The sequence below is a fragment of the Neofelis nebulosa genome, chromosome 9 (assembly GCF_028018385.1).
Source record: "Neofelis nebulosa isolate mNeoNeb1 chromosome 9, mNeoNeb1.pri, whole genome shotgun sequence".
NCBI lineage: Eukaryota > Metazoa > Chordata > Mammalia > Carnivora > Felidae > Neofelis > Neofelis nebulosa.
In genome coordinates this window covers 115,895,294-115,920,625 of record NC_080790.1, presented here as the reverse complement: position 1 = coordinate 115,920,625, position 25,332 = coordinate 115,895,294, and the positions used below count along the sequence as shown (strand labels likewise).

General features: G+C 49.3%; 3 protein-coding genes across 7 annotated transcripts in view; 1 reads left to right on the top strand and 2 right to left on the bottom strand.

Annotated features, from left to right (window-relative positions):
• The window catches only part of CDK5RAP1 (CDK5 regulatory subunit associated protein 1), a 230,485-nt gene that overhangs the window by 147,216 nt on the left and 57,937 nt on the right, over positions 1 to 25,332 (top strand). The window lies entirely within an intron of this gene.
• Positions 390 to 4,825, bottom strand: BPIFA1 (BPI fold containing family A member 1). The gene is made up of 7 exons (XM_058686407.1): positions 4,666 to 4,825; positions 4,325 to 4,484; positions 2,741 to 2,848; positions 2,449 to 2,598; positions 1,501 to 1,585; positions 840 to 903; positions 390 to 430 (listed from the first exon to the last, which is right to left on the bottom strand). Exons 1-7 carry the CDS (start codon positions 4,823 to 4,825, stop codon positions 390 to 392), a joined length of 768 nt encoding a protein of 255 aa, XP_058542390.1.
• On the bottom strand, positions 13,530 to 22,408 carry BPIFA3 (BPI fold containing family A member 3). 2 transcript variants are annotated; one of them, XM_058685313.1, is made up of 7 exons: positions 22,069 to 22,407; positions 19,001 to 19,151; positions 17,088 to 17,195; positions 16,304 to 16,453; positions 14,734 to 14,818; positions 14,251 to 14,314; positions 13,530 to 13,751 (listed from the first exon to the last, which is right to left on the bottom strand). In XM_058685313.1, the coding sequence occupies exons 1-7, from the start codon at positions 22,181 to 22,183 to the stop codon at positions 13,717 to 13,719; spliced, it is 708 nt and encodes a 235-aa protein (XP_058541296.1). In that variant the 5' UTR covers positions 22,184 to 22,407; the 3' UTR covers positions 13,530 to 13,716. The 2 variants fall into 2 exon arrangements, with proteins under 2 accessions (XP_058541296.1, XP_058541297.1); XM_058685314.1 differs by lacking the exons at positions 13,530 to 13,751; positions 14,251 to 14,314 and adding an exon at positions 14,326 to 14,352 and having other exon boundaries at positions 22,069 to 22,408.

Here is a 25,332-nt window from a genome sequence, read left to right as displayed (position 1 = left end):
GGGAGGGGGCTGAGAACCTCAGGCTAGCGTCTGGGGCCTGGGGCCAAGGGGACTCCTTGTGCATTTGTTTGAGTGCATTGGTATCCATGTGTACCTATGTGTGGTGTGTGTGTGTATCCATAGCCATGTGTATTTCTCTTTGTAGCTGTGTTGTGGTGCTGTCTGTGTCTCTCCACCTCTGTCAGCATTTCTGTGGACTTCTCTGTGCATCTCTGTGTACCTCTGTGTGGCTGTTTGTCTCCCTTTGGAGATAGTCACTGTCCCAATAGAGTCACTGTCCCAAGCCCCCCTCTGTCCCCTGCCAGGAGAAGAGCAGCAACACCCAAATCCTGGGGATTGGGGAACAGCACTCACCAGTTTGACAGAGGCTGGGTCCCTTCCCGGAAGGCTTAGACCTTGATGACAAATTCCAGCCCATGGATCAGCATGTCTGGAAAATGAAAGAATAACCACTGCAGACCAGAGTGATGATCCCAGTGTGAAGGAGTTCAGAGATATCCCATACTCCCCGGAGGCCTGGGGACGGGCACTGGGAACTCTGGTGATCCCACTAAGCTCGGGTGAAGCTTGGCAGGGCTAACACCTCCTTCCACCAACCAGCTCAGCTGTTTTCAGTGTCGGTCTGCTGGAGGCGGGTGGGGGGGTGGGGGAAGCAAGGCCTATCCATTGACATTATCTGGATAATTAAAGGCAAAAAAAAAAAACAAAAAAAAAAACCCGCAATGGGGAGAGCTGAGGCTGGAAGGATCTGGCTCTCTCCTATGGTGTGCAGGGATGGGCTCCTTGGGGGAAAATCGCTGTTCTGGAAAGGGAGAGAGGCCTTGGAAGTGGGTACTTACCAGCAATGGAATGCACCAGGGTGACGTCCAAGTGGCTGAGAACCTCATTGACCAGAGGGCACACCTGACCCAGGGGCAGAGAGAGGCGTTAGGCAAAGTGGCACCTGTAGGGAAGCCCTGGGTGCAGCAGTATCCCGAGGATGGATTCTCTGGGGGAGATTTTCTATCATTTTTCCGTGTCTGAGAGTGTTTGGTTCTAAGCAGTCTCACAGATGAATGCTTACACATTCACACGGGCAGAGGGAGAAAATGGAGGTGTGTATGTGAAGTGCCCAATCACATGAGCCAGTGTTCACCGTGTGATAGGACACCTGCTTCTAACTAGAGCTTCTCTGGGAGAGGTGAGTTTCTGGTTATAGGAGGCACCCTAGCATAGGCTGGAAGAGTGCTTGCCTACAGCCCTGGTGAGGGTGGCCTGGGAGCTTCCTGGGGCAGGGGCCAATCCATTTCAGCTGTAGTGTGGACGTGCCCAGGGCCTGGCCCACAGCAGGAACCAATCAATGCGTTTTGAAGGGTGGAAAGAAGAAACACAGACACATGGATCAGCGGACAGGGAGACATATCAAACTGAGGGGTTCAGAAAACCTCGCTCCAGGGGATTCTTTCATCCTGAGAAGCTCTATGACCTAAGGATCAGGAGCTGCCACTTTTATTCACTTACCTTGCCCTGTACCAGCTCAGGAAGGACTTCATTCAAGATGCCGCTGAGACTGTCGACAAGGCTTTGAACGGGGAGGGGAGCAAATCTGAAAGAGAAAATCCAGGGGGCAGTGCAGAGGCCTGGGGTTGGTATGGAGAAGGCTTCAGAGGGGCTACTGTGCCCGTGTCGGTCTCAGTACTCCATGACTAAAACGGGGCCTTGTCCACTCACACCCTCATGCAGGTGAACACCGGGGGGTCCAGCCAAAGGGAGTGGCACCCTACACAGCAGTACATACAGTAGGTATGAATAGAATAAACATACAGTTCCAGCATACAGTAGGTATTCAGTGAGACTTTGTAGAATCCATAAATGGATGAACAGTGCTTAGTACGTTGTTGTCATGAGAATTCAACGAGATATGTGTGAAATACAACATATGTGCTCAGTGAATGTTAATCATAATGAGGACGACTTCTGCACATTATGCATGACTCAGTCTCCCTGTGACAGGTAACTGAAATAAGGAAACCAGGTCGGCTGCATAGCTGTTTTACCCCATACTGGGACAAAGCATTCTCGCACCTGTTGTCTTAGTGGATTCAATCAAGAGCCCCAAAGTGCCTCTGTAGTACGGTGATCTGAGTACGCTGAGACTCTAACTGGGGAGGCACTGTCCATGTTCACACAAGAATCCCTCTACTTCTCCACATGCCCCTCTGGTAGGTGGGCTTGAACTCAGATTTTTGATTGCCTGATCTAGCATAAAACTGGTCAGCCCCACCAAAGAAAAGATGAGTGGCTATTTACCCATCCATCCATCCATCCATCCATCCATCCATCCATCCATCTTCCCACCCTTCCACCCTCCCACTCATCCATACTCCCATTGTTCTGTCTTCCCAGCCATCTGTCCATCATCTCATCAATATTGTTTCTGGGCAGGAGAAGCCACCCCTCTGGCCTCACCCATCAAGCAGAGAGATTTGCAGTCTCCCAGGGGAGTGAGTGCAGTCACCAAGAACCAGGTGGATCTTCCCCTGTTCATTTTTCACAGCTAAAATTTCTGCAGTGATGTTTAGCTTCACAGCCAGCTTTAACAGACTTCCGACCAGGGGTCTGCAGAGGAAACGGTTTGCTGCATCTGTATCTGAGTTGAAAACTCATATCTGTTAGACTCCAACACCCCTTTATGGCTATGCATTGCATCAGGGTCTCCTTTGGTGAGCCACCCTCCCCTTCCTCCTTGGGGTCCACTCACGTATTCACATTGAGGATCATGCCCAAAGGGATGGTGACATAGAGACGATGGCCATCAGGGCTCTGCACAAGGCCTAGTTCCAGGAGCTGGGGATTAGTGATCTTCAGACTGTCCAAGAAGCAACATTGGAGGGAGGAATATTAGCTCCTTCAGCCCCAAATCTGGAAACCACCTTTAATCCAAACTGTACCCATCCCAGAGGAGGAGCTACCCATGAGATGGGATGGGGGAGAAAAGAGGGGAGTCTTGCAGCAAAGGCCACATGAGTTCTGAGTCACACATCAGTGTTTCCCAGCCTCTGCACTGGGTCAGATCCTAACACACCATGCCCCTCTCTGCATCTCATGTCTATGAGGTATTCCAGGGTGGAGGCTGTGTCTGGATTATATTTGCATCCTGTATACCAGCTCAGAGTCTTACAAAGAAGGGGCCTACTCCATATTGGTTGACTTTGTGGATTGATGAATGGGTGGGAGGATGCATGGGAGAGTAGCTGGTTAGATGGTAGAGAGAATGGACAAATGGATGGATAGATGAGTGGGTGAGTGGATGAGAGTACGTGGAGTAAGTCCCTCACAAACATTTATGGGTAAGAAGCACTTACTGCTTCTGGTTCCTGCCATAACCGTCAGTGGCGGGTCAATCAACAATGGTCATGATCAGATCAAGGAGCAGGAAGTCAGGGAGAATGGAGAGAGGATGGAAGCAAGACTCTCCTCTGAGCTGATCTTACAACCAGTGTGCCAGGTGATTACATCTCTCCTAATCTCCCTGACAGTTTTTCTCTGTGGGTACTATGATCTCATCTTACAGATGGAGAAACCAAGCCCAGGGAGACTGCGTGCCTTGGTTTCCTGTCACCCAGCAAGTACATGGTGCATTTGGAAATCAAACTCAATTCTATCTGTCTGTCTTCAAGTCAGGGCAAGCGCCTGGGTGGGTAGGAATCTTGGAAATGGCTTTGATCCAGCCCTGTCAAGGACCCAGGATTTGCCAGCTCCCTGGCATCAAACTTCCCATTATTGCCGCTCGCTTAGAGAGCTCTCGGGTGTCTCGTGGGAACCCCACATCAGACTGCTCAGTGGACATCCACTGATGACATAATTGAGGAGAGTTGCGTCCACTTTCTTGCTTACATCAAGGGCCACCTGTGTTCTGAAGGATCCCACAGGTGAGGAGAACAGAATTACCACTGTGTGGTGGGAAAGCCTTGGCTTTGGACTTAAGTAAATTAGAGTTAGAGCTCTTGCTTAGCATCACTCTAGTTGTGTAAGCCCAGGCAACTTTCCGTGCTTCAGTTTTTCCATCTGTAAACTGGAGATTATTACTTCGACCTGAAAGGGTTGTGAGGGTTATAGATGATGCTGGGGACTCAAGATATGCATCAGGACTGGGGGCAATCCCCGGTTCAGGAGGGCTGGTGTTCCTCACCAGACTGTGAGAAGGCTGTCATGAGTCCTGGCCTCATGTTCAGACCACCCTCCCCCCACCTCCTCCTCCAGGGCCACTGCCTGGGGCTCCCAGATCTCCATGGAGGTTATCTGGTGGGGGTGGGGACCAAGGCCCTATTTTATGACTACTCACTCAATGATGTTGTTCAGGACAGGGACCAATGAAGTCACTTTCCCAAGCAGGCCCCCAAGCAGGCCCCCAGAAGTGTCTCCTCCAGTCTTCAGGATGTCCAAGAGTGGAAGGTTTTGTAGAATGCCCAACAGACCCCCAGAGAGCAGGCCACTGCTGAGACCTGGAAATGGGTGTAGGGGTAGGTCCTTGGGGGGTCAAATCTGACAATTCCAGATCCTCAGCCCCTCTCTCCCAATCATCCCTGTCTCCCTCCCCACACTGAACAGTTGGACACACACACACACACACACACACACACACACACACACACACACACCTGAAAGAGGTTGTCACAGACTCACCACTTGTTAAGCTTCCAGCAAGATCTGTGGGATGTGGGGCCTGGGGTGGAGTCCCAGCCAAAAGCAGGTTCTGGTCCAGGGGCACGGGCAGGACTTCCATCTGGGCTGTGGTATGGGCCAGCAGCCCACAGAGGACAATGAGGCCCCCAGTTTGAAACATCTTCTGTCTTGGTATCTGTGGATAGAACAATGGGTCTAATGTAGCCCAGATACCAGAGAGGAATTACCCACCATCTGCCTCCTGGCTCTCGAACACCAGGAAGTGAATGGCAATAGCTAACAACACTACTCAGCGTTTCCTCTGGCCCAGACATCAGGGTAGGCACTCCAGACCTGGTAACTGATTTCATCTTAACCATCCCCTAAGATGTGGGAGCATATTATGTGCACTGTACAGATGAGCAGAGGGAGGTCTTGTGAGTGTAGGTAACTTCCCCCAAGGTTTCAAGCACACAGTAGGGGTGGGATTTGAAGCCAGATCTGTCTGACCCAAAGGCCTTAAGTTAAGTGACCATCAGATTTACTCTCCAATTGGGCTTGCTTGCAGTGGCCTGCCCCTAGTTCTTGCTGTCCAGACAAGAGAATGGAAAGGCTGAGGGGCTGAACTGCTTTGCTATTATCCCCAGGAAGTCTTTTGGCCCAGGTCCAGCTTGCGATGGTTTGTGGAAACCCTTTGAAATCACAGAGGTCATGTGGCCATGGCCATCATCTCATCCAGTGCTGGGGAAATCCTGGGGCCATTCAGAGTCCTCATTGCATAAGGAGAATCAAGGGACCAGAGAGGGGTAGTGACTTTCCCAAGGTCACGCAGCAACTTGATAGCAGAGTTGTAGTTGGAGATAGGTTTCCGAGCCCCCATCCCCCAAACATCCACACTATCTTTTCTACACCTTTCTCTTCTCCCTCAAGCTAACCTGAACAAAATTTGGAGGCAGTCCCTGACATCTGGCTGCCTTTTGGACTGTCCCCTCCCAGATATCACCAACCCTGTCACAGAGCTATTTGGCAGCCAGCAAAGGTGTCAAAAGCTGCTTTGGGCAAAATTCCATCAACTGGCTGATGCGGCCAAAGCACCCTCATTGCTGTGGCTGGCTGGAATCGAAAACGCTTTTTGGTCCCAAGAGCCAGTTGTGGCTCTCAAACTTAGATCGCATTCTCTGAACTCTGTTGGGAGACAGGCCTTTTATGAATCCAGTGGAAGCTAAGGACCCTAGCTAAGGATGCTGGTCTGAATCCACAATGGCAACCTCAAGTTAACACTCCTGCCGTAGAGATTTTGATTTAGGGTATGAAGAGCACGCTCCTGAGTGAAGCCTATCATGGGATTTCGGCTGCAGCCATACGCTCAAATTCTCTTTACATTTGCACATTCAAACCTTGCATCGATGTTACTGCCCTCTCAGGGAAGCAGAGTGAATGGCCATTCCCATTCCCCCGAAAATCCCTCTGAAAGAGACCCCCAATGAGTGATCCTAAGTGCAGCCAGCCGGTGCCCACCCCACAGGGAGGAGCCTGGAGGCCCTGCCACCCAGGGCCGCCGAGCAGGAGTGGGACGGGCGTGGGACAGGCAGGTCTCACCTGGGCTTCTCGGAGGTCCTGGCGTCTCTCCCTGCTCTCCTCTCCCCTCGCCTGCTTGCTTCTGCCGAGGAGGTAGCGTCTTTTATAGTGTGCGAATCAGGAAATGTGCGATCAGATGATGGGTTTCTAGATAATTCAGAATTCTGCGATCCGGTGGTGTCTTTCAGGGCTCTCCAAAGTAAATAATTGCCAATCACATTAGTAGGTGGGACACTTAAGCCACTTGATGGACAAGTTAAACAGAGAAAAACTTGAGATGGGGATGTTACTCAAGACTTCATGGTTTCATGCGCAGGGCTGAGGCTGGGGGCCCACGCGCCCAGGTGGCAGATCACATTTGGAACTCGCGAGAGGCAGCCAGCTGGGGCTCGGGAAGAAGCCTCTCCTGATGAGGCTCTTTTCCATTCCTGGTCCAGTTCTTCTCCATTTGGAGGATTCTCGCTCCCAAAGTGTCAGAAGTTTCAAACTGCCTCTGACTTTCCTACATCTGGGGTCTCCTGTTTTCTGAGTCCCTGTTGCACGACGTGCCGGGGGCTACACATCCTGGCCAGAACCCTGGGAGGGAGAGGATGCCGCCCTGCTCCTTTGCACAGTGGGACAAGCGCCCAGACACAGTGAGGATGGGGCAGAGTCAGAATTTCTCTCGCTGGACGATCACAATAAAACAGTGTCGACCGCTGACACTTGCCGAGCTCTTGCTGAATGCCAGCCTGGCATTGTTTTTCATATTCAGCAACCCCATGAATCCTCCCAGGGTGTGGGCTGGGAAGGAGTAGCCCTGTTTTACAAGGGGAGAACCGAGGCTTGGAGTGTGAGTGGACACGTCCAGATTTGCACAGCGGGCACGGGGCCGAGGCCTTCACACTCCAGCCCGTTCTCGGAGTCACTGTGCTGAGGCACGAAGACACCTTCCTCACACTCACTTGCGCATTTTGCTTTCCCACATCTCATGCTCTTATGAAATTTCACTTTTATATCCTGGAAGACTCTCTCCAGGTTCCCAGGCCTGAAGGATGCTGTGGTATCCTGGTCTCTGCCTTTACCTTTTCTTCTTCCCTCCCCCAAATGAAGTAATAAGGCATCTGTCCCCACCGCTTGGGCCTTTGAATCCATTTTGAAGATGAAACAGCTGAGTCGTGGAGAGGTCAAGGTCGCAGACTGGTGAGAGCAGCTCTTGTCCTGCAAAACCTAACATCTTAAGAGCAAAAGTAAAAGAGGAGGAGGAAATGCATATTTATTGAGCACTTACTATGTGCCAGGTGCTCTCCCCACCTGAACCTCTTCTTCATCAGCATTGGTAGGTATTGTTGCCCCTCAAATGTCAGATAAGGAGACTGAGGTTCAGAGAGGGGGACTACTTCCCAGGGACACACAGCGAGTGAGTGGTGGAGTCAGGATTCGGCCCTGTGAGCCATGCTGCCTTCCTCCAGGCCAGGCCCTCCCTGAATCTGCTCTCACTTCCTGTCAGAGTCTGACTGATGCCTCCAAGGGGCTAGGACCCTGGCTCTGGACTGACATATCCAATGAAACACTCTCTAGACTCTTCCCACAGCTTCTATGTTGTCAGTCGTCCTCAAAGTACCGTTTTTTGTTATCTTGGTACAACTCTTATGGGTTGGGTCAGGTTGTTGCTATCTTTGTGGGGAAACTGAGGCAGATAAGTCGAGGGACTGATTTAAGTTTGTGCAGCTAGTTACTGGACAGCTAACAGCCTCTGGTGTGGATCCAGGAGGCTACATATATTTTATGGCAGAGAGGGGATGGGTCTGGGTGCAGATTGCCCTGATTCAAATCTTGTGACTCCGGGCAAATCACTTTAATCCCTTGAACTTCAGTTTTCTCATCTGTAAAGTGGGAGGATAATATCTACCTCTCAGGGCTGTGGGAGATGATGTCTGGGAGTTGGCATGAATCTCGGTTCATAAACTCACGTGTCTGTGTTTTTCTTTCTAATGTATCTACAGCTTAGTTACCATTTCAAATGTCAGTTTGCTGGGTAGCAGAAACTTCGCCATTTTCCTCTGGAGTTTTCTTTCTGTTCCAGGGGTTTCATTTGTATCAAGTCCTCTAAAGGAGGCTGCCTTGTCCCTATTTTGACTGGAAATGGAGAGATATCCATATGCCATCTGGTCCCCCCTAATTGCCAGGAAAGCTATGCTTCCCTCCCGCCCAGAAGCCCCCTACCCCCTAGATTTAGCATTTACTTCTTACTCCCTGTCAAACACTCAGCATAGTTCTTCTGTTTCTCAATTCTTTGGGTCTCAGGCAGAACTGTGGGAGTCCACCCCAGACCATCTGCTGAGACCCACCTAGACCCTCTCTGGATAACCTTCTTTCCCTGGGGTCCTGTCACCTCTCATGGCTCTGGAAGGGCACAGATGTCTTCTGTTCTTGAATCCAGCACACTTACTGGGGGTTTCTGTTGTCCCTCCTCCAATGCCAAGTTTTGCCTGGGGAGTAGCAAGGGAATTACTTCTTAGAACCCACTAGAACTGTGTTCTCTTCAATTTCTCTTGGGCTTTCACACTCCCCCAACCTGACATGGAGAATTTTCTAGTCTTGGAGGCAGGAAACCTTGCTTCAATTCATTATATATGTGCGATTCTATGCCTTGAATTTCAAAATTAAAAAACCCAGGCTTGGGATGCCCGGGTGGCTTAGTGGGTTAAGTGTCTGACTTTGGCTCAGGTCATGATTTCACGGTTCGTGAGTTCCAGCCTTGCATCAGGCTCTGTGTTGTCGGTGTGGAGCCCACTTGGGATCCTCTGTCCCAGTCTCTGCTCCTCCCTCGCTCACACACACACTCTCTCTCACTCAAAAATAAATAAACATTAGGAAAAAGCCCAGGATTAAATTTTATTTTATGTATTTTTTCTTTTTCTTTTAATTTAATTTTTTTTTTAATTTACATCCAAATTAGCATATGGTGCAATAATGATTTCAGGAGTAGATTCCTTAATGCTCCTTACCCATTTAGCCCATCCCCCCTCACACAACCCCTCCAGCAACCCTCATTTGTTCTCCATATTTAGGAGTCTCTTCTGTTTTGCACCCCCCTCCCTGTTTTTATATTATTTTTGTTTCCCTTCCCTTATGTTCATCTGTTCTGTGTCTTAAAGTGCTCATACGAGTGAAGTCATATGATGTTTGTCTTTCTCTGACTACTTTCGCTTAGCCCAATACCCTCTAGTTCCATCCACGTAGTGGCAAATGGCAAGATTTCATTCTGTTTGATTGCCGAGTGATACTCCATTGTGTATATATACCACATCTTCTTTAACCATTCATCTGTTGATGGACTCTTTCCACACTTTGGCTGTTGTTGATAGTGCTGCTATAAACATTGGGGTGCATGTGTAAAAATTTAAAAACATTAACCTACAGTAAAATTGGCTTTTTCTCCTTTTGGTGTATGGTTCTATGAATCTTAACGGGTGTAGTTTTATGTAGTCACCGTAACAATCAGGACAAAGAAGAGCTCTATCGTTCCCCAAGCACCCTCCAGCTGCCCTTTTAGTGTCACACCCTCCCCCCACCGGTTGGCAACCACTGCTTTGTTCTCTGTCTCTACCTTTTCATCAAAGTCCCAGGCTTTGGAAACTCACAGCCTTCTCTTTGCTTCTGTTGGAGTTGCCCTTCCTTGAAGCCACAGGAGCTGCATGTCCCACTGCCCTGGGGAGGGCAAGGGGTGTAGGGCATCAGAAACGTGGAAGGTCATGCCGCTAACATTTCAAGACAGTGTTTTCCACGTTGGTGATGTCAGTGCCTTCCCAAAGTGTTTCTCAGAAACTGTAGTTGGTGCCCTTTGCTTCCCACAAATCAGGGGGGTGCTGGTTCTGTGGCTCAGGAGCAAGATCAGGTTGGAGGCTGGGTTCAAGGGAGATCTTCAGGTGGCCTTGGAAACCCCAGTGGTTTTGTTGAGGGGCAGTGGCACAAAGCGTTCACAGGGAGCTGGGGGCCCCCCACTGTGGTGAGAAAACTATATTTGGTTCAGCAGAGTTTGCTTTATTTATTTATTTATTTATTTTTAATTTTTTTTTAATGTTTATTTATTTTTGAGACAGAGAGAGACAAAGCATGAACGGGGGAGGGTCAGAGAGAGAGGGAGACACAGAATCGGAAGCAGGCTCCAGGCTCTGAGCCATCAGCCCAGAGCCCGACGCGGGGCTCGAACTCACGGACCGTGAGATCGTGACCTGAGCTGAAGTCGGAGGCTTAACCGACTGAGCCACCCAGGCGCCCCAAGCAGAGTTTGCTTTAAGTTCCACTTACCGTGGAGATTAATTTCCCACCTACCTTTGCAGTTAATGATAATAACAGTTTTTTATGAGACCCTAGAGCACTACATCATCTCTATACCATCCGGAACAACCCTGTGGGGGCACTGAGGCTCAGAGAACACAGTGACCTGGCTAGGGCCAGCCTAGCTGGGAAGACGTGAAGTCAGACTGTCGTCCTGGGCTGTCCAGCTTCAGTGCTCTTAACTTTGAGGGCAAGTTTGTGTCCCAGAATCTTCAGAAAATTCTTGTTCGTGTTCTCTGGAGCCTTCCCATTCCTGAGGAATTCCCATTCCTTCCCATTCCTTGCCCAGATGACTCTGGGCAAGATGCTTTCCCTCTGGCCGCCCTGGTTTCCTCATCTAGAACACGTGGCTGACGACACCCACCTCTCGGAGCTGTGAGAGGGTTAAATGGGGGAAACAAATATAGCTTGCAGCCCAGTGTGTGGCGCAGAGTCAGAACTCTGTAATGAAAGGGCGTGAAAATTACAAGGCACAGATAGGCAGGACCTGGAGCAAGCTTTGGCCACTTGGGGCTGAATTTCTGCATAAATCCCCCCAGACCCCATGATCATAATAGAGGCGCATTGTGCAACAAGCTGCCGGCAGAAAACATGATGAGTCCGTGGCTCTATGAACCTTAAAACAAAAAGAAAACAGAATCTGAGAAACCCAAGGAGGCCGCTGGAGGAAGGAGGCCCCTGAGCCACCCCGGAGGGGTCAGGAGGAAGGCAGACAAAAGCTGCCTTCACCAAGAGACCGGGCACCCTCGCTAGAGGATGGGGCCCAGCCCTCTGTTTGCTCTTTGAATCATGAGCAGGAACCCCCCCCCCCCCCCCCCGCTCCCCCAGACTTGAGGCTGTCAAGGGGAATCCTCTGTGTGAATGAACATGGGCGTTTAGGGTTGCAAATCCCCAACGAAGCATTTCGGATTAGGTAGTCTGAATTGAAAGAAGGAGACCTGAGGCTCCCTCACCCTATTCTCATCTCTGAGCTGTTGACACTTCCTTGTTTGAGCTTGTCAATCCAGCCGAACTCCTGTTTCATCATTTTTCCCTCAGTGTATGTGTGTGTGTGTGTGTGTGTGTGTGTGTGTGTGTGTGTGTGTGTGTTGGGGGGGAGTGGTGTTAAGAGGAAGGGAGGGAGAACTGGAGGGGGAGCCACAGTGGTCAAGCATGGAGTCTGGCTCTAGGGTCTGGCTGCCTGAGCACAGTCGACTTGATCATTTCCTTGCTGTGTGATCTTGGGCAAGTGGCTTTCTCTCTCTGAGCCTCAGGGTCTTCACGCATGGATTTGCTGTGATGATTTGATGAGACGCTGAATATAAACTCTGAGCACCAAACTTGGCACATGCCAAGTACTTAATATATGTGGGCTACTATTATTAATATGTGTGTGTTATTTCCCCTTGATTTCTTTCCCTCCCCTTGGGAGGAGGGCGGGAATCAATATTGCAGAAATGAATAGTCATTAATCAAATAATTAATGAGATAAAGGACTTGTTTTTAAAATTTTTAATGTTTATTTTTGAGAGAGAGAGAGAGAGAGAGAGAGAGACAGCACGAGTTGGGTAGGGGCAGAGAGAGAGAGAGAGAGGGAGACACAGAATCTGAAGCAGGCTCCAGGCTCTGAGCTGTCAGCACAGATCCTGACTCGGGGCTCAAACTCAGGAACTGTGAGATCATGACCTGAGCCAAAGTTGGACGCTCAACCAACTGAGCCACCCAGGAACCCCATGAGCTAAATGACTTTTAATAAGCATTTCCCATGGACCTAGCACATGCTAAACATATTGCAAATGCTTTTTCACATGCTCCCATAAATGTCCTGCATGGTAAATATTTTCTATTTTAAAAATGTTTGTTAAAGTCTAACATACATAAGAAAAGCGCACATAAGTGAATAGCTCAGTGAATTTTCACAAACTAAACAGCCTCCCCAGAAGTAGCATCCAGATCAAGAAACAGGGCTCCAGAAGCCCCCCTTGAGCCCCTCCCAGTCACTAACACTCCCCTCACGGGTAACCACTATCTTGATCTCTGACAGCATGGGTTCGTTTTGCTGTTTTTGAACTTCATATAAATGGGAGACGTAACATGTGCTCTTTGGTGCCTGGCTTTGTTATGTTCACAGGATCCACCCATGTGATCGTGTGTAGTTGTAGGTCATTACTGTAGAGCATTCCACTGGGAGACTATCCCACGATATTTACCCACTCTTTTGATGGGCATTCAGGGCTTTTCCTCAGGGACTATTATGACCATTGCTGCTATAAGCAGTCTCGTGCATGTCTTGTGGCGTCCACACACGTGTGTTTCTGGTACAGGGCGGGTCTACGTTGCGCCTTCTGTAGCAACCGCCGCCCGGGTTTATAACGAGGTGGTGCGATTTACCTCCCACCAGCAGTGCCCAGGTTCCTGTTGCCCCACATCCTGTAAGACTTCTATCCCTACTTTGCAGGTGAGGGAGGCCTGAAGGTAAAGTGCCTTGTCCCACACACAGCGAGTGGGTTCTGAAACCAGATTCATCCACCACTTAACCACCTATATTTGCTGGGCTCACACTCTGTGCCAGCCCTACACTGGTGGCCAGTGGGGAAGGGGGCATCCGTCACTCTGATGCACATGGTTCATACCCATGTGGAACTTCTCATTTGGCTGAATTGGATTCGAACTCAGATCCATTCGGTGCCGACGTTTATAATTTTCCACTGTGTCAGCCTTTCTCTCCACTCTGTTGGAGCCTGGCAAAGTGCTTGGCACATAGTAGGCACTCAACAAATATGGCTCGAGTGAGTGATGGAATGGGAAATCTCAACAGGGCCCTCCCTGCATTGATAAGTAAATCTCCAGATGGGCTTTTGGCTGCAAATTACAGGAAAAGAAAGTGATTTCTCTGCTATTTCTGGGTTCATGAGCAAACCCAGGCATATTTAGTCTCAGGATGGACCTTCATCAAGTCTGACTTGTGGAACTCTAACCTCAGGACCCAGGAAGGGGAACCTCTGTACCCTTCAGAGCTAGAGTTTATTAGGGACAGGACAGGACTCTGCAGGGCCTGTGGTAAAGGATTTTGGGGCCGTGGAAGCCCCACTCTGAGGGAGGCTTAAGATCTCAACATGTGGAATCTCCTTCTGATTATCAGTAGGTAGCTGGAGGACACTCCAAGTCTGGCACATGGAAGCTTGGCTGGACTCACAGTTGGTTGAATTTATGAGCAACAGCCTGTTCTGTAAGGAGAAGAGACAAGATCAGTCACCAGGGTGACTGCCTGTTCAACCCCCGAATGGGACTCCCATCCATCCAAGCTGACCAAGGGCCAGTGCCTGAGGCATTTGCGTTAAAACTCTTTCCAAATGGTACGTAGTTAGGCACTTCTTGTTGGCTTCCTGGGGACTGTGTCTGTCTGTCTACAGATGGAGGGTGGTCTCAGGTATGGGGTGGGCCAGCGGTCCCTGAAGGACTGAGTGGAGATCTTGGGAGGAGTTACAGTTTCTGGTGGTCTGGAGATTCTGGTGACTTGGCAGGGCCCAGTCTTCTTGGTAGGGGTGCCCTCTGCTGTCCTAGCTCTCTCGGGAGACCGTAACGGTCATTATCATATGGTCACCTCTAAGTGTCCTCAGGGCACATGCAGACACCCCCCAGCAGGCCTCCCTGGGAGCTCCCCCCTGGGCGCCTCTCTACTTGCCCACCCTGAGTCCTCCTCCCTGGACAGATGCAGACACTCACCCATGAGGCTTTTTAACAGTTTCACGTCCAACTGTCTGAGGATTTCGCTGATCAGAGGACACACCTGGGCCACCAGCATAGAGACAAGGGTCAGGCTGGGGGCTAGGAGAAGAAAGCTAGAGAGCCTGTGGCTGGAGCCTTAGACTCCACTGGATTTCCACAAGGAATTTCCACTGGATTTCCACAAGCTCCCTTGTGCTGAGCGCCAACTAGAGGCCACGTACAGCACTTAGAAGTGTGCCTGAATCCTCATGACGACTCCATGAGATGGGGACTGTGATGGTTCCCATGCTACAGATGGGGAAACTGAGGTGTGGGGAGGCTAAGTCACTTGCCAAGGACACACAGCCAGTAGATGACAAAACTGAGATTTTTCAGGTTCTGAAGCCCAAGATTTGAAACTCTTTTCTGAATTGCCAATATATGCGTCCTGACCCTCAGACTCAAAGATACCCAAGGGGAAAATATTTTTCTCAAACTTACCTGACTTTCTACCAGGTGCGGGGTCACTTTTACCAGGTTCTCCCTGAAGTGGCGGAGAAAATGTTTCATCTTTGGTGAGATATCTCTGGAAAGAGAGGTAGATGTGTAGAACAGAACAGATAAATCTCTGCAGTCCCAGTGCTGGGACTGACTGCTTGAGTACACCCTACACAGACATTTAATCATCGGCCAGCCCTCTACAAGAAGCATCACTGTTAGCAGTAGTTGAGGGGGCAACACAGAGAGGTGATGTGACTTGCCCAAGGTCACACAGCTAGTAGGTACTGACTGGATTAAAATTTTTTTTTTCAACGTTTTTTATTTATTTTTGGGACAGAGAGAGACAGAGCATGAACGGGGGAGGGGCAGAGAGAGAGGGAGACACAGAATCGGAAACAGGCTCCAGGCTCTGAGCCATCAGCCCAGAGCCTGACGCGGGGCTCGAACTCACGGACCGCGAGATCGTGACCTGGCTGAAGTCGGACGCTTAACCGACTGCACCACCCAGGCGCCCCGGTGCTGACTGGATTAGAACCAGGTCAGGAGAGCACCAGAGTTCAGTCCTTCCCCTGCACTGTCCTAGCCATGAATGCCCTGCATGATTTAGGCATTCAGTGAATGTCTGATGAATAAATGAACGAACACCCGCTGATGACCTGGTTGCTTTCAGCATTCTGGAATTACAGAGAGAAGTCACACCCACATATTGCCCTCAAGGGACTCATAGTCTGCTGAGGTTGACAGAGTTGGTCAGCCAGTATGTATAGGTCTATTATACACTCTATTAATAGATGCACCATATAAATAGCTCTATTTTTTTTTTTTTTCTCTCTGTCTGGTTCCCTACTGTATGGCTAACATCAAGTATGCCATGTCTGGCACCTAGTAAGTTCTCAGTAAATATTTGTTGAATGAATACGTGATGAGGAGGAGTTCTTGAGAGAAGGGCAGGGCATTCCAGGTGAAAGGATCAGCATGTGCAAAGGCAGGGAGGTATGCAAATATATGGTATGTTGATGGAGAGGTGGGGCCTTCATTGACACGAGAGGGCAAAGGGCTGCCGAGTGGGGCAGGCGAGAGCAAGAGGAGGGCCCTGACTGACATCTAGGAGTCTGCTCTTCATTCAGAGGGCTTTGGAGAACACCTGGAGGGTTTGGAGCAGGGGCACATTTCTGCGCTAGAAAGTTATTTCTGCTGCAGGGGCAGAATGCAGTGAAGGAGGTGAGGTCTGAGTCAGGGAGTGTCAGAGTGGCTCCTGCAGGGGTCCAGGAAGTGGTCTATGAGCGGGAGCAGTGGCTGAGGGATGGAGAGAGAGGGAGCAAGCAGGGGCTGCCAGAAGGTCGTTGATGGGAGCCAGGGAGGATGGGCTGCGGGGTGTGGGGAAAGAGGAAGGGTCCCTCCTGGAGGGTGGCCGCGCCATCACTGGGACGCTGGCTCAGGAAGAGAAGTCGATCCTAGGGAAATGGTGAGATCTATTTTGGGCTCACCCAGGAGGTGTTGGAGACATGTGGTCGCACCTAGGGGGGATTGGGAAGGGGCCCGGCCTTGGGGAGGGCAGCTGGGACCTTACTCAGTTAGAACTGTTGTGTAGATGCTGCTTTGCTCCACACAACAACTGCCTATCACCAGATCCCTCCGGCCAAATTCGTCTTTCTCCAGGCAGAACTCCATAACGAGGTTCATGCATACGTGTATCTTTATGATCTTGTTATTGAAGGACCTGGGGACAAGAGAGAGGAGGAGGAGAGAAAGGGCCAGGGATGGAGGAGGAGGTGGAACAGCCAACACCAAGAGAAGAGTGACCCTTTCAACAACTTTTTCAACAACTACTCCTGCAGCCGGCGACAAAGGAGAAAATGCTGTCAGACAGAGTGGCTTCTGAAAATTCTTTAACTCGACCGGCTTAGGGGCCTTTGGAAATTCAGAAGTTGAGAGTTAGTCTTATTAAAAAAAATCTTTACCGTTTAGCTGTGCCCTCCCTTTTCTTGGGGGCAGCTGATGTTAAAGGATAGTCTGACAGACGGAGGGAGGGGTGATGATAGAAATAAAATGTTTCTCTCTTTTCTTTCGAATCAGTGTCATGAACTCACATAGGTTTAAATGAGCAAATGACCTGCCTCCACCAACCAGGAATTGCCATCCACATTTCAGCTGAAGAAACCAAGGCTCAGAGATGTGAGTTGACTTGCCCCAGGTCACACAGCAAGTGAGTTCAGAAACCAGGATTTGAACCAGGTTGGAGTCAGAAAGATCTGGGTTCCTTAGGTTGCCAAATTCCACCCTTCCCCCACCAGCTCCCAGATTCCCGCTGGGGAGGAACAGCGCCCCACCACCCCTGCTGCGGTATGACTCACAGTCTCAAGTCAATGTCAAATTCAAGTGAGATGTTGGCCGAGAACCACTCCTTGTGGAAAGACATCCGGATCCCACCATAGTCCAGCTGAATGTTGGTGACGTTGGCGCTACACAAGGAGAGAGCAGAGGCCCTTCAAGGGTAAGGAAATCTGGACATCAGGACCTTAGGCTGACAAACAGTGGGCTTTGGAGTCAGATCCTTTTAAAGATGGTTGGAGGGCAAGAGCCACCTGTCGGAGCCCTGGCCTGCAAGCTGTCCCTGAGGGCCCTCAACAGTTCCACACAACAAATGTGTATGACCCACAGCCAACTGCAGATCCAAATCCTGGGACTGTTCTCAGACCCAGCAGCTGCCTCCCAGCACAGGGCCCTGCTGTCTGTCCAGGTGCCCAGGCCCAAGGCCTGGGAGCCGCCTCTGCCTTCCCTCCATCTCTCACCTTCACCTTCAACTCATCTGTGAATCACACTGGCTCTGCTTACAAAATATACCTGGGATCTGGCAACTTCTCATTACTTCTGTCCCTTTCCTCTGGTCCAGGTCACCAGTTTCTCTCTGAGTTCCTTGCCATGAACTGGGCCTCTCTACGAACTCTTCTCCACACGACAGCCGATAGGCAGCCCTGTTACTTAACATTCTGCCTGGGTTTCTCACTGCTCTTGGAATAAAACCCCAACTCCATACCATGGCCTCTAAGACCTTCAGAGTCTGACCCCACCTGCCTCCACAGCCACATCTTCTACCCCCCCCCCCCCCCCGCCTTGCTCACCCACCACACAGGACTTTTCTCTTCTTCTGACACACCGGTCTCTTTCCTTCCTCAGGGCCTTTGCACTTACTGCCATATCCTTCATGTCGCTTGCTTCCTTCTCTTCATTCTTCCTAAGGATTATCTCTTGAGAAAGGTCTTCCTGATCAGCCCTTCACTGTCACCCCTTACCTTGCTGAAGTTGTCTTCCTAACATGTCCATCTCCCTGAAATTAGCTATTTCCTTTTGTGCCTCATCTCACTAACTAGGATGTAGGATCCAAAAAGGCAGTGACCATGTGTCTTGTTTATGGCCATATTGCAAGCACCCAGCCCAGGTCCTGGTACATGGTAGGTGCTCAATGAATTCTTGTAACAACTAGGAAGGGAATGAAAGAAGGGAGGTGGTTGTGGACACACATCAGGGGAAACCCTGCTGGCTCCTTACAATGGTGAGAGTGAGGGACTGAATCAGGGAGACGGGGGCTCAGGGGCCCAGCCAGCTGGAACCGCAGTGGAGCGGCTGGGAGCCTGGGAGGCTGAGGGGGCCGCGTCCCTCGAGAGGAAGGAGGGAAACTGCAGGTGAGCAGCCCAGGCCGGCTCTGCTGGGTTAATCAGAGGGCCTGCTGCCTCTGCATCCACTATGTGGGGCAGAGAAGGCTCCCAGCTCCCGAGGCAGGGACGGTTATTATGCCCATTTCACTGATGAGGGCTTAAGGCTGCAGCTCAGAGACCTCAAACACCTTGCCAAGAGTCACACAGCCGTCAACAGTAGAGTGGGGTTCAAATGTCTGACTCTAGACCTGGGTTCCTTTGGCACCCCAGATGTTTGTCCAGGCTGTGCTCTGGGTACCCACGTTATAGATGAGGCTGGAGTGGTCCCACAATTTCCCTAAGGTTGGTGGCAGCCCCAGGATTTAAACGCAGAAGCTTTTATTCCTGAAACTTTGCTTTCATTATCCTGCTTTAATTATGCTCCCTCCCCAGTGGTTCCTCATAGTGCCCTCCCCTCCCCCACCCCGTTCCTTGTATTGGACCTTTTATCCCCTCCTTCCAATCTTCCTTCTTTCCCTCTTCACAGCCTTGTGCTTTCATCCCCTCGGCTCTGCCCTCTGACCCAGAGTTTTCTAGAGTCCCAGGGCCAGGGACAGGGTTCAGGGCCTCACCTGCTTTCTTGCTGTTGCTGGAGGCTCATGCTGCTGATTAGCCAGCCCACCATCCCTGGGGCCCTCTGCCCCGAGGCATTCAGACTTTCCATGAGGCGGATGTTCTGGATTCGGCCCTCTGCGTTGTGCTTCATGAGGCCCTGGGCAATAACTGGAAATGGACAAGGGACCAGTGACACTGCAAGTCAAGGGGCCTACATTGCAGGATGGGGCGTCCACTTCTTGCTGAGTGATCGGTGCTTGTCACCCTCCAACTCCACTCTCCACACTGAAACCCATACTCCTCATCTGGGAACCTGTGCTTTGCAGGGTTGATGGGACACACATGCAGTGGGTCTGACAAGTAATAGCTGCTCTGACGAGATGATAGTAGTTGAAAGTTCGCCCAGTGTTCTATCTCTGAATCTGGAACAGAGAACCTGACACACAGGATGTACATCACAGCAAATGTTGGTTGAAGAGAAAAATAGGTGGGTAAATAAGAAGAGAATAAATGTAATTTCTCCCACACTGTGTCCAGAACAAGCTGCAGGACTATGTGGAGCTACCAGCAGAAAAGAATGAATTCCAAAAAGGAAGGGGATTTTAAAAGTGATGGGCATGCTTCAGTCCTGCCTATCAGCGCTAGACCCTCCTGCCCCGGATTGGGCCCAGCTCTGATGAACCTCAGAGGGTACACAGGACACATTTATTTCACTTGCTTGACCCTCCCTGTGGTCAGAACCCACACTGCAGAGCAGCAGAAACCATGGTTCCACCTCACTCTCCTCCCTCCAGCTCCCAGACCCCCTTTCAGTATCCCATGTTTCTGTTGTCGCCTGCAAAGAGAAAGCGTGTTTGGAGTCATAGATCTGGGTTCAAATCCTGGGTCTGTCACCTTCCTGAGTCCTGATTTCCTCACTGGTATAACAGAGGCAGTAATAATACCCATCTCACAGGATTCTTGTAAGGAATATTGAGATAATTTATCCAAACAAGAATATTATTGAGCATCTATTGGGTATCAGGCCTTGCGGTACATAATAAAGACACAAACCAGTTTTCTGTCTGATAAGAGAGACATACATTGACCACACAGTTTCAAAGATAGAGTGATAGTATAGGTATGCCTAGAACTCTTATCAGTTCTGGGTTAATGATGATGGCAACACTTGGAAATTTGTGAACAGTACACATTAGTAGTCACCAGTCCAATATCCATCCATCCATCCATCTGTCCATCCTCCATCTAGCCATCTGTCCAATATCCACCCATCTATTCATCTATCCATCCTCCCATTCATCTATCCTATCATTCTCATCTGAACCTTGTTCAGATTCATGCTCTCTCTCCAATTCCTGATCCAGATTAAAGCCTTTAATTAACTGAACCATCATTGCCTGGTAACTCTTTCAGGTTTAAAGTGGGCATATCACCCAGTTGGCCCTATCAATCAGACTAAACAGAAGATCTTACGTTTCATGTTAGAGGGGAAGTTTCTTTCCTTGTCTCCTATTGGAAGGGAGCAAGGCAGGCTGTAGCTCTGATGGCCACTGGCCACCATTTTCCTACCACACTGGGAACTAGTGGCCTGAGGATGAAACTATGCTGATAGCAGAGCTAAAAAAAAAAAAAAAAAAAAAAAAAAAAATTGGACAAAATCCAGTTCTGAATGGCACCTTTGAGTTGCTGATTGAATCATACCTGGAGCTTGTCCTACCTATGATTTTTGGTTCTGTGACATTTTTTTCATTGTTTCGGCCACATTGAGTTGGGTTTTCTATTATTTGCAGCTAAATACTCTGATAGGAGAGGTGGTTATAGTGATAAATATATTCACAGTTGAAAAAGCACTTGGCACGTGCTTTCCTTTGTTTAAATCTCAAAAGCAGCCCCATGAAATACCATTCTAACTGCACCCATTGTAACCATGACGATGCCTAGGCCCACAAATACATGTGGTATATATTTCCTAATGTAATGAAATGGATACATTTGTGGCAATCCATAAAATACCAAGTTGTGATGAGGGAAATGGGAAATACTGATTATCTAGAACCATTAGGAAATAGAAATAGTAGTTGAAGATTTCATTCCCCAAAAGTTTTTGATCTGGATGGTTTTGGGGAAGAGTTTCACCGAACTCTGTAAAGAGATAATTGTGAAAGAAAACAGAAAAAGAAGATGCAAAATTCATTTTATGAAGCTAGTACAACTTGCCTAGCTTCAAGAAAAGCACCAGGAAAGAAAGTTACACAACACTTTCATGTATGAAAACTTTGCTAACATCCTGTAAAATTATTAGCTAATAAATCAGATAGCTAGTAGTACATTAGCTCTCTATAACTACATTACATTACATTATAAAGTATATTTTTAGTATGATACATTATAATACATTCTATTACACTATAAAAAATAGTACAGGATAAATATATCATTATGGTAAATTATAAAAAATATCATATTTATTCCAGAAATGGGTATATCCCAGAGAAATTCTTCCACAGCTCCTAACAGGAACACATGCGTGAGCACATGAACAAGGATGTTCATCTCACTGTAGTTTAAAACAGTGGGGAGTTAGAGACAAGTCAAGTGTCCATCCCTAGGGAAATGGCCGCCTGATGGTGAAGTGGATGAATCTCATGGACTTGTAAGTACCAGCCTGAAGCAACAGATGTCAACAGCACAGCATCCAGTGAAAGCAATAAAGAACAACAAGATCTACATGGCAGTACCATTTATGCAAATCAAAACACTGCACGTTTTATAAGGACATGAGCATATGTAAACAAATATTAAACACACCGCAGGGCCTGCCAAGGAAGAGGGGATGGGAGTGAGAATAAGAGGTAAAGGGGAAAATGACAAAATAAAACACAAGAGGACCTTCATAGTAACAATGATGTGCTATGAACTGGCATATGATCAACTGAACCTCAGTTTTCTGTACTTAAAGGTCTAAGAGAAAAAGGAAGAAAAGAGGATGACTGACCTGAGGTCACCCAGCAAGTCAGTGGTGGGACCCAGATGACGCCTCCCCCACCCACCCTGTGACAGTAGGCAAAGCATGGGTTGAACTTACTTCTTGCCAGAGCTGGTTTGCTGTCCACATGGGCTTTGGCCAGGCCCTGCTTGTGCAGTGCTGAGGGCAAAGACAGCAAGCTGAGGAGAACTAGGAGCCTCCAGATTGGGCACATCTCAGGTTCTGGGACTTGTGGGTGTCAAGAAGGGTCAGAAGGTACCCAGATGGGTGGCTGTGGGGGTGGCTGCCTGAATGAGTGGACTCATGGTTTCCTGTGGAAAGATGACACCAGAGTTATCCCTGAGCATGCCGTGGGGAGGTGTTGTGATGGGCTCTGGCAGTTGCCACTGGGATTTGCTCCCATGGTGAGGGCAGAAGGTGGAACCCTGTGGGGAGGGCCAGAGATCCAGAGGGGGACCTTGTTGCTTGGATACGCCCAGGAGAGCCCACTGTTGGGTCATCCAGCAGGAGTTGTCTCCCAGACCCTGCGCAGGCTGGATGTTGGGGATTCTACAGTAAGTGAATGAATGAATGAGTGACTGAGGATGACTAATTTCAGGCTCTCCAATTGGACTAGGACTTATTTTAGTGTTTATTTATTAATTTTGAGAGAGAGAGAGAGAGAGGGAGAGAGAGAGTGAGCATGAGTGGGGGAGGGGCAGAGAGAGAGAGTCCTAAGCAGGCTCGGCACTGTCAGTGCAGAACCAGAGACGGGGCTTGATCCCATGAACTGTGAGATAGTGACCTGAGCTGAAGTCAAGAGTCAGATGCTTAACCAACTGAATCACCCAGGCCCCCCTGGACTAGAACTTTCTCAAGGGCAAGATTATTCACAATGCCTACCATGATGCTTGCTTGCTAGGAATTAAGTGTTAATGAATGTTTGTTGAGTGACTGAATGACTAAATACATGAATGAGTGAGAATGGCTGATCTTTAAACCCCCTATCAAGTTATAAAGGCAGGGTGTGAGTCCAATGCCTCCCATGTTTACCGCATGGTAGTTACTAATGTTTGTTAAATGATAAGAATGAATGAATGATTGGATGGATGGATGGTTTATGGATAAGATTTATAGGAGAAGGACAGAGAGCCTCTCTCTTATTTCATTGTTCTGAAGTTGGGAGTCAGAGAGAATTCAGCACAAATCCTCCTGTCCTCAACATCTCAAGAAATGGCACCATAATCCATCCAGTTGCTCTGGCCCCAGCCCTTGGAGTCCCTCTTAACTCATCTTTCCTCATGACCCACTATCCATCTGTCCTGTCAACACTTCCAGAATCTGACCACGTCTAATAACTCCTTCTCAGCCACCATTACATTGGCCTGGATTATCGCATGGGGATCCCTACCTGATTTCGTGGCTTTTTTCCTTGCCCACCCACAATCTGTTTTGCACACAGCAGCCTACCTAACCATTTCAAGACATTAATCAGATCACAGCCCTCCTCTGCTCAAAACTTCTAAAGCTTCCCACTGCTCACAGAGCAAATGTCAAACTCCATGCAATGCCTCCCAGGTCCTGCAGGGTCCCCTGGTGTTTGTTCTCTCTGACCTTACCTCTTAACACTCTGTCCCTCATCTGCTCCCACTCCTGGCAACCACACAGGCCTGGGGGGTGGGGGGGCATGGTCTGGGTCCCACAATTCAGCTGCTGTGAAATCCCAAGACAAAGGTACTCTTGACTTCTCATGCTCCGCACCCCCCCCCCCCCCCCCGAGAATGTTCAGGGTCCTTTGCAAATCTCATGAAGCCCTGGGGCCATCCTTGGGCACTTCACATCCAGTTTTGTAAGAGATCATAACTAAAGCATTCGTTCAGGGTGATGGCTTTCCGGAATTGATGTCCTCTTGCAGGGCTCACACTCCCCTTGGGGATGTTTGTAGAATATCAGTTACCTCAAAATGTACTTTTCCAGTCTTCCTGATCTTGTGTAACCAGTTGGGATTTTGTTATTTTTTTGTCAAGAAAATTGGAGAAGAGTGGGCACCATTGGGAGGAACAAACCTGTTGTCCTTGGCTCTTTGAACGTCTGAACTTGGGAGTTGGGAGGGCTGTCAGTCCTGCCCCATTGCAGGATGTGGTGCTCAGGGCCACTGAGTCTAAAGAAATGAGCAGGTGAAGGGTGTAGACTTTCCAAGCCTGGTGTATGAGGAGGGAGCAGAAAGGCACCGCTCTGGGACGAGCCCTGGATTTCCTTGTCCTCATGGTTCTCCCATACCTGGTGGCTGGTGGGGATACCAGACAAGTGGGGAGGGGGGTTATCAGAGAAACGACCTCCCTGAGGAGACAGAGTGGAATTCAAGGGAAAGCCTACAAGTTAGCTGGTGTCGTGTTTCCTCTTCCCCCACCGCCTGCCTTCCTGCCCCAGGCAGCTACCTCTAGGGACGGTGCCGCTGACATTTATTTGGTGGGCCTCATTCACTGTGCTCAGCCTGCTCCATGTGTGATCTCATTCCACACGTGAGGGGTTGGGGACATAGAGAAACCCAGAGGCCTACAGAGCTCTGGGCTGGGACCAGGACGAGCTGCCACCCGGCAGGCTCTCTGGCTCTCTGTCCCTGCCCAGAGGAGTAAGAGGTTTCCTTTAGAAGGTGGAGCTGCTGGCTGCCCGAAACCTCAGCTAGTAGCCCTTTCCTTTACTATTTCAAATAACTTGCTTTAGAACAAGCTGCTTTACCTTTTTGGGGGGCATTTTCAAAATGTGATGACAACTTTGTCCAGAAAAAATAATGTAAAAACTGGTTAAAAAATGTTGCTGATGGTAGCAGGATTTCCATCACCCTCTTAAGCCGTGACCGTTGACCCAAGTTAAAACCCCTGCTCTCCTGGTAACTGGCTTTCAAGGAGTTTGACTTGGATAAAATTTATTTATTCAGTCAGCCATTACTTCCTGTGGGCCTACAATGTGCCAGGCACTGTGCTTGGCTCTAGGCAATAACAGACACACAGCTTCTCTAGAGACTTATAGTCTGGGGAGAGAATCAGAATAAGACAAAATAAACAATACATGGAATAATTACAAATTGTATACCAAGGGGGGAAATTTGGGTGAGATTGAGAATAGGAGTGAGGCCACTTTGAGCAATGAGTAGGGAAGGTCTCTCTCAAGAAGGTGACATTTGAGCTGAGTCCAGGAGGAGACAGAGCCTGCATTGGGTGTAGATGGAAGAACGACACATTTGGCAGATAGTACTGTAAGGTCAAAGGGCCTGAGATGGGAAAGGGCTCAGCAGATTGGAGGAACAAAGGAAAATGGGTGCGGCTGGGTCTACTGGGTTAGAAATTGGTGCCCAGGTGCCCAGGCTCATGTCCATGGCTCTAG

What these genes read in the sequence shown, in the direction of transcription:
- BPIFA1 (XM_058686407.1), bottom strand. Translation starts at nt 4,825, where the DNA reads ATGTTTCAAACTGGGGGCCTCATTGTCCTCTGTGGGCTGCTGGCCCAT. An exon ending in GTCCTGAACAACATCATTGA is followed by an intron (nt 2,849 to 4,324) that starts GTGAGTAGTCAT and finishes CTTCTTGGACAG; the next exon opens with TCTGAAGATCACTAATCCCC. An exon ending in CTGAGCTGGTACAGGGCAAG is followed by an intron (nt 904 to 1,500) that starts GTAAGTGAATAA and finishes CCCCTGGGTCAG; the next exon opens with GTGTGCCCTCTGGTCAATGA.
- BPIFA3 (XM_058685313.1), bottom strand. Translation starts at nt 22,183, where the DNA reads ATGTGCCCAATCTGGAGGCTCCTAGTTCTCCTCAGCTTGCTGTCTTTG. An exon ending in TACACAACAGTTCTAACTGA is followed by an intron (nt 14,819 to 16,303) that starts GTAAGGTCCCAG and finishes CTCTCTTTCCAG; the next exon opens with AGATATCTCACCAAAGATGA. An exon ending in ACTGTTAAAAAGCCTCATGG is followed by an intron (nt 13,752 to 14,250) that starts GTGAGTGTCTGC and finishes TTCTCCTTACAG; the next exon opens with AACAGGCTGTTGCTCATAAA.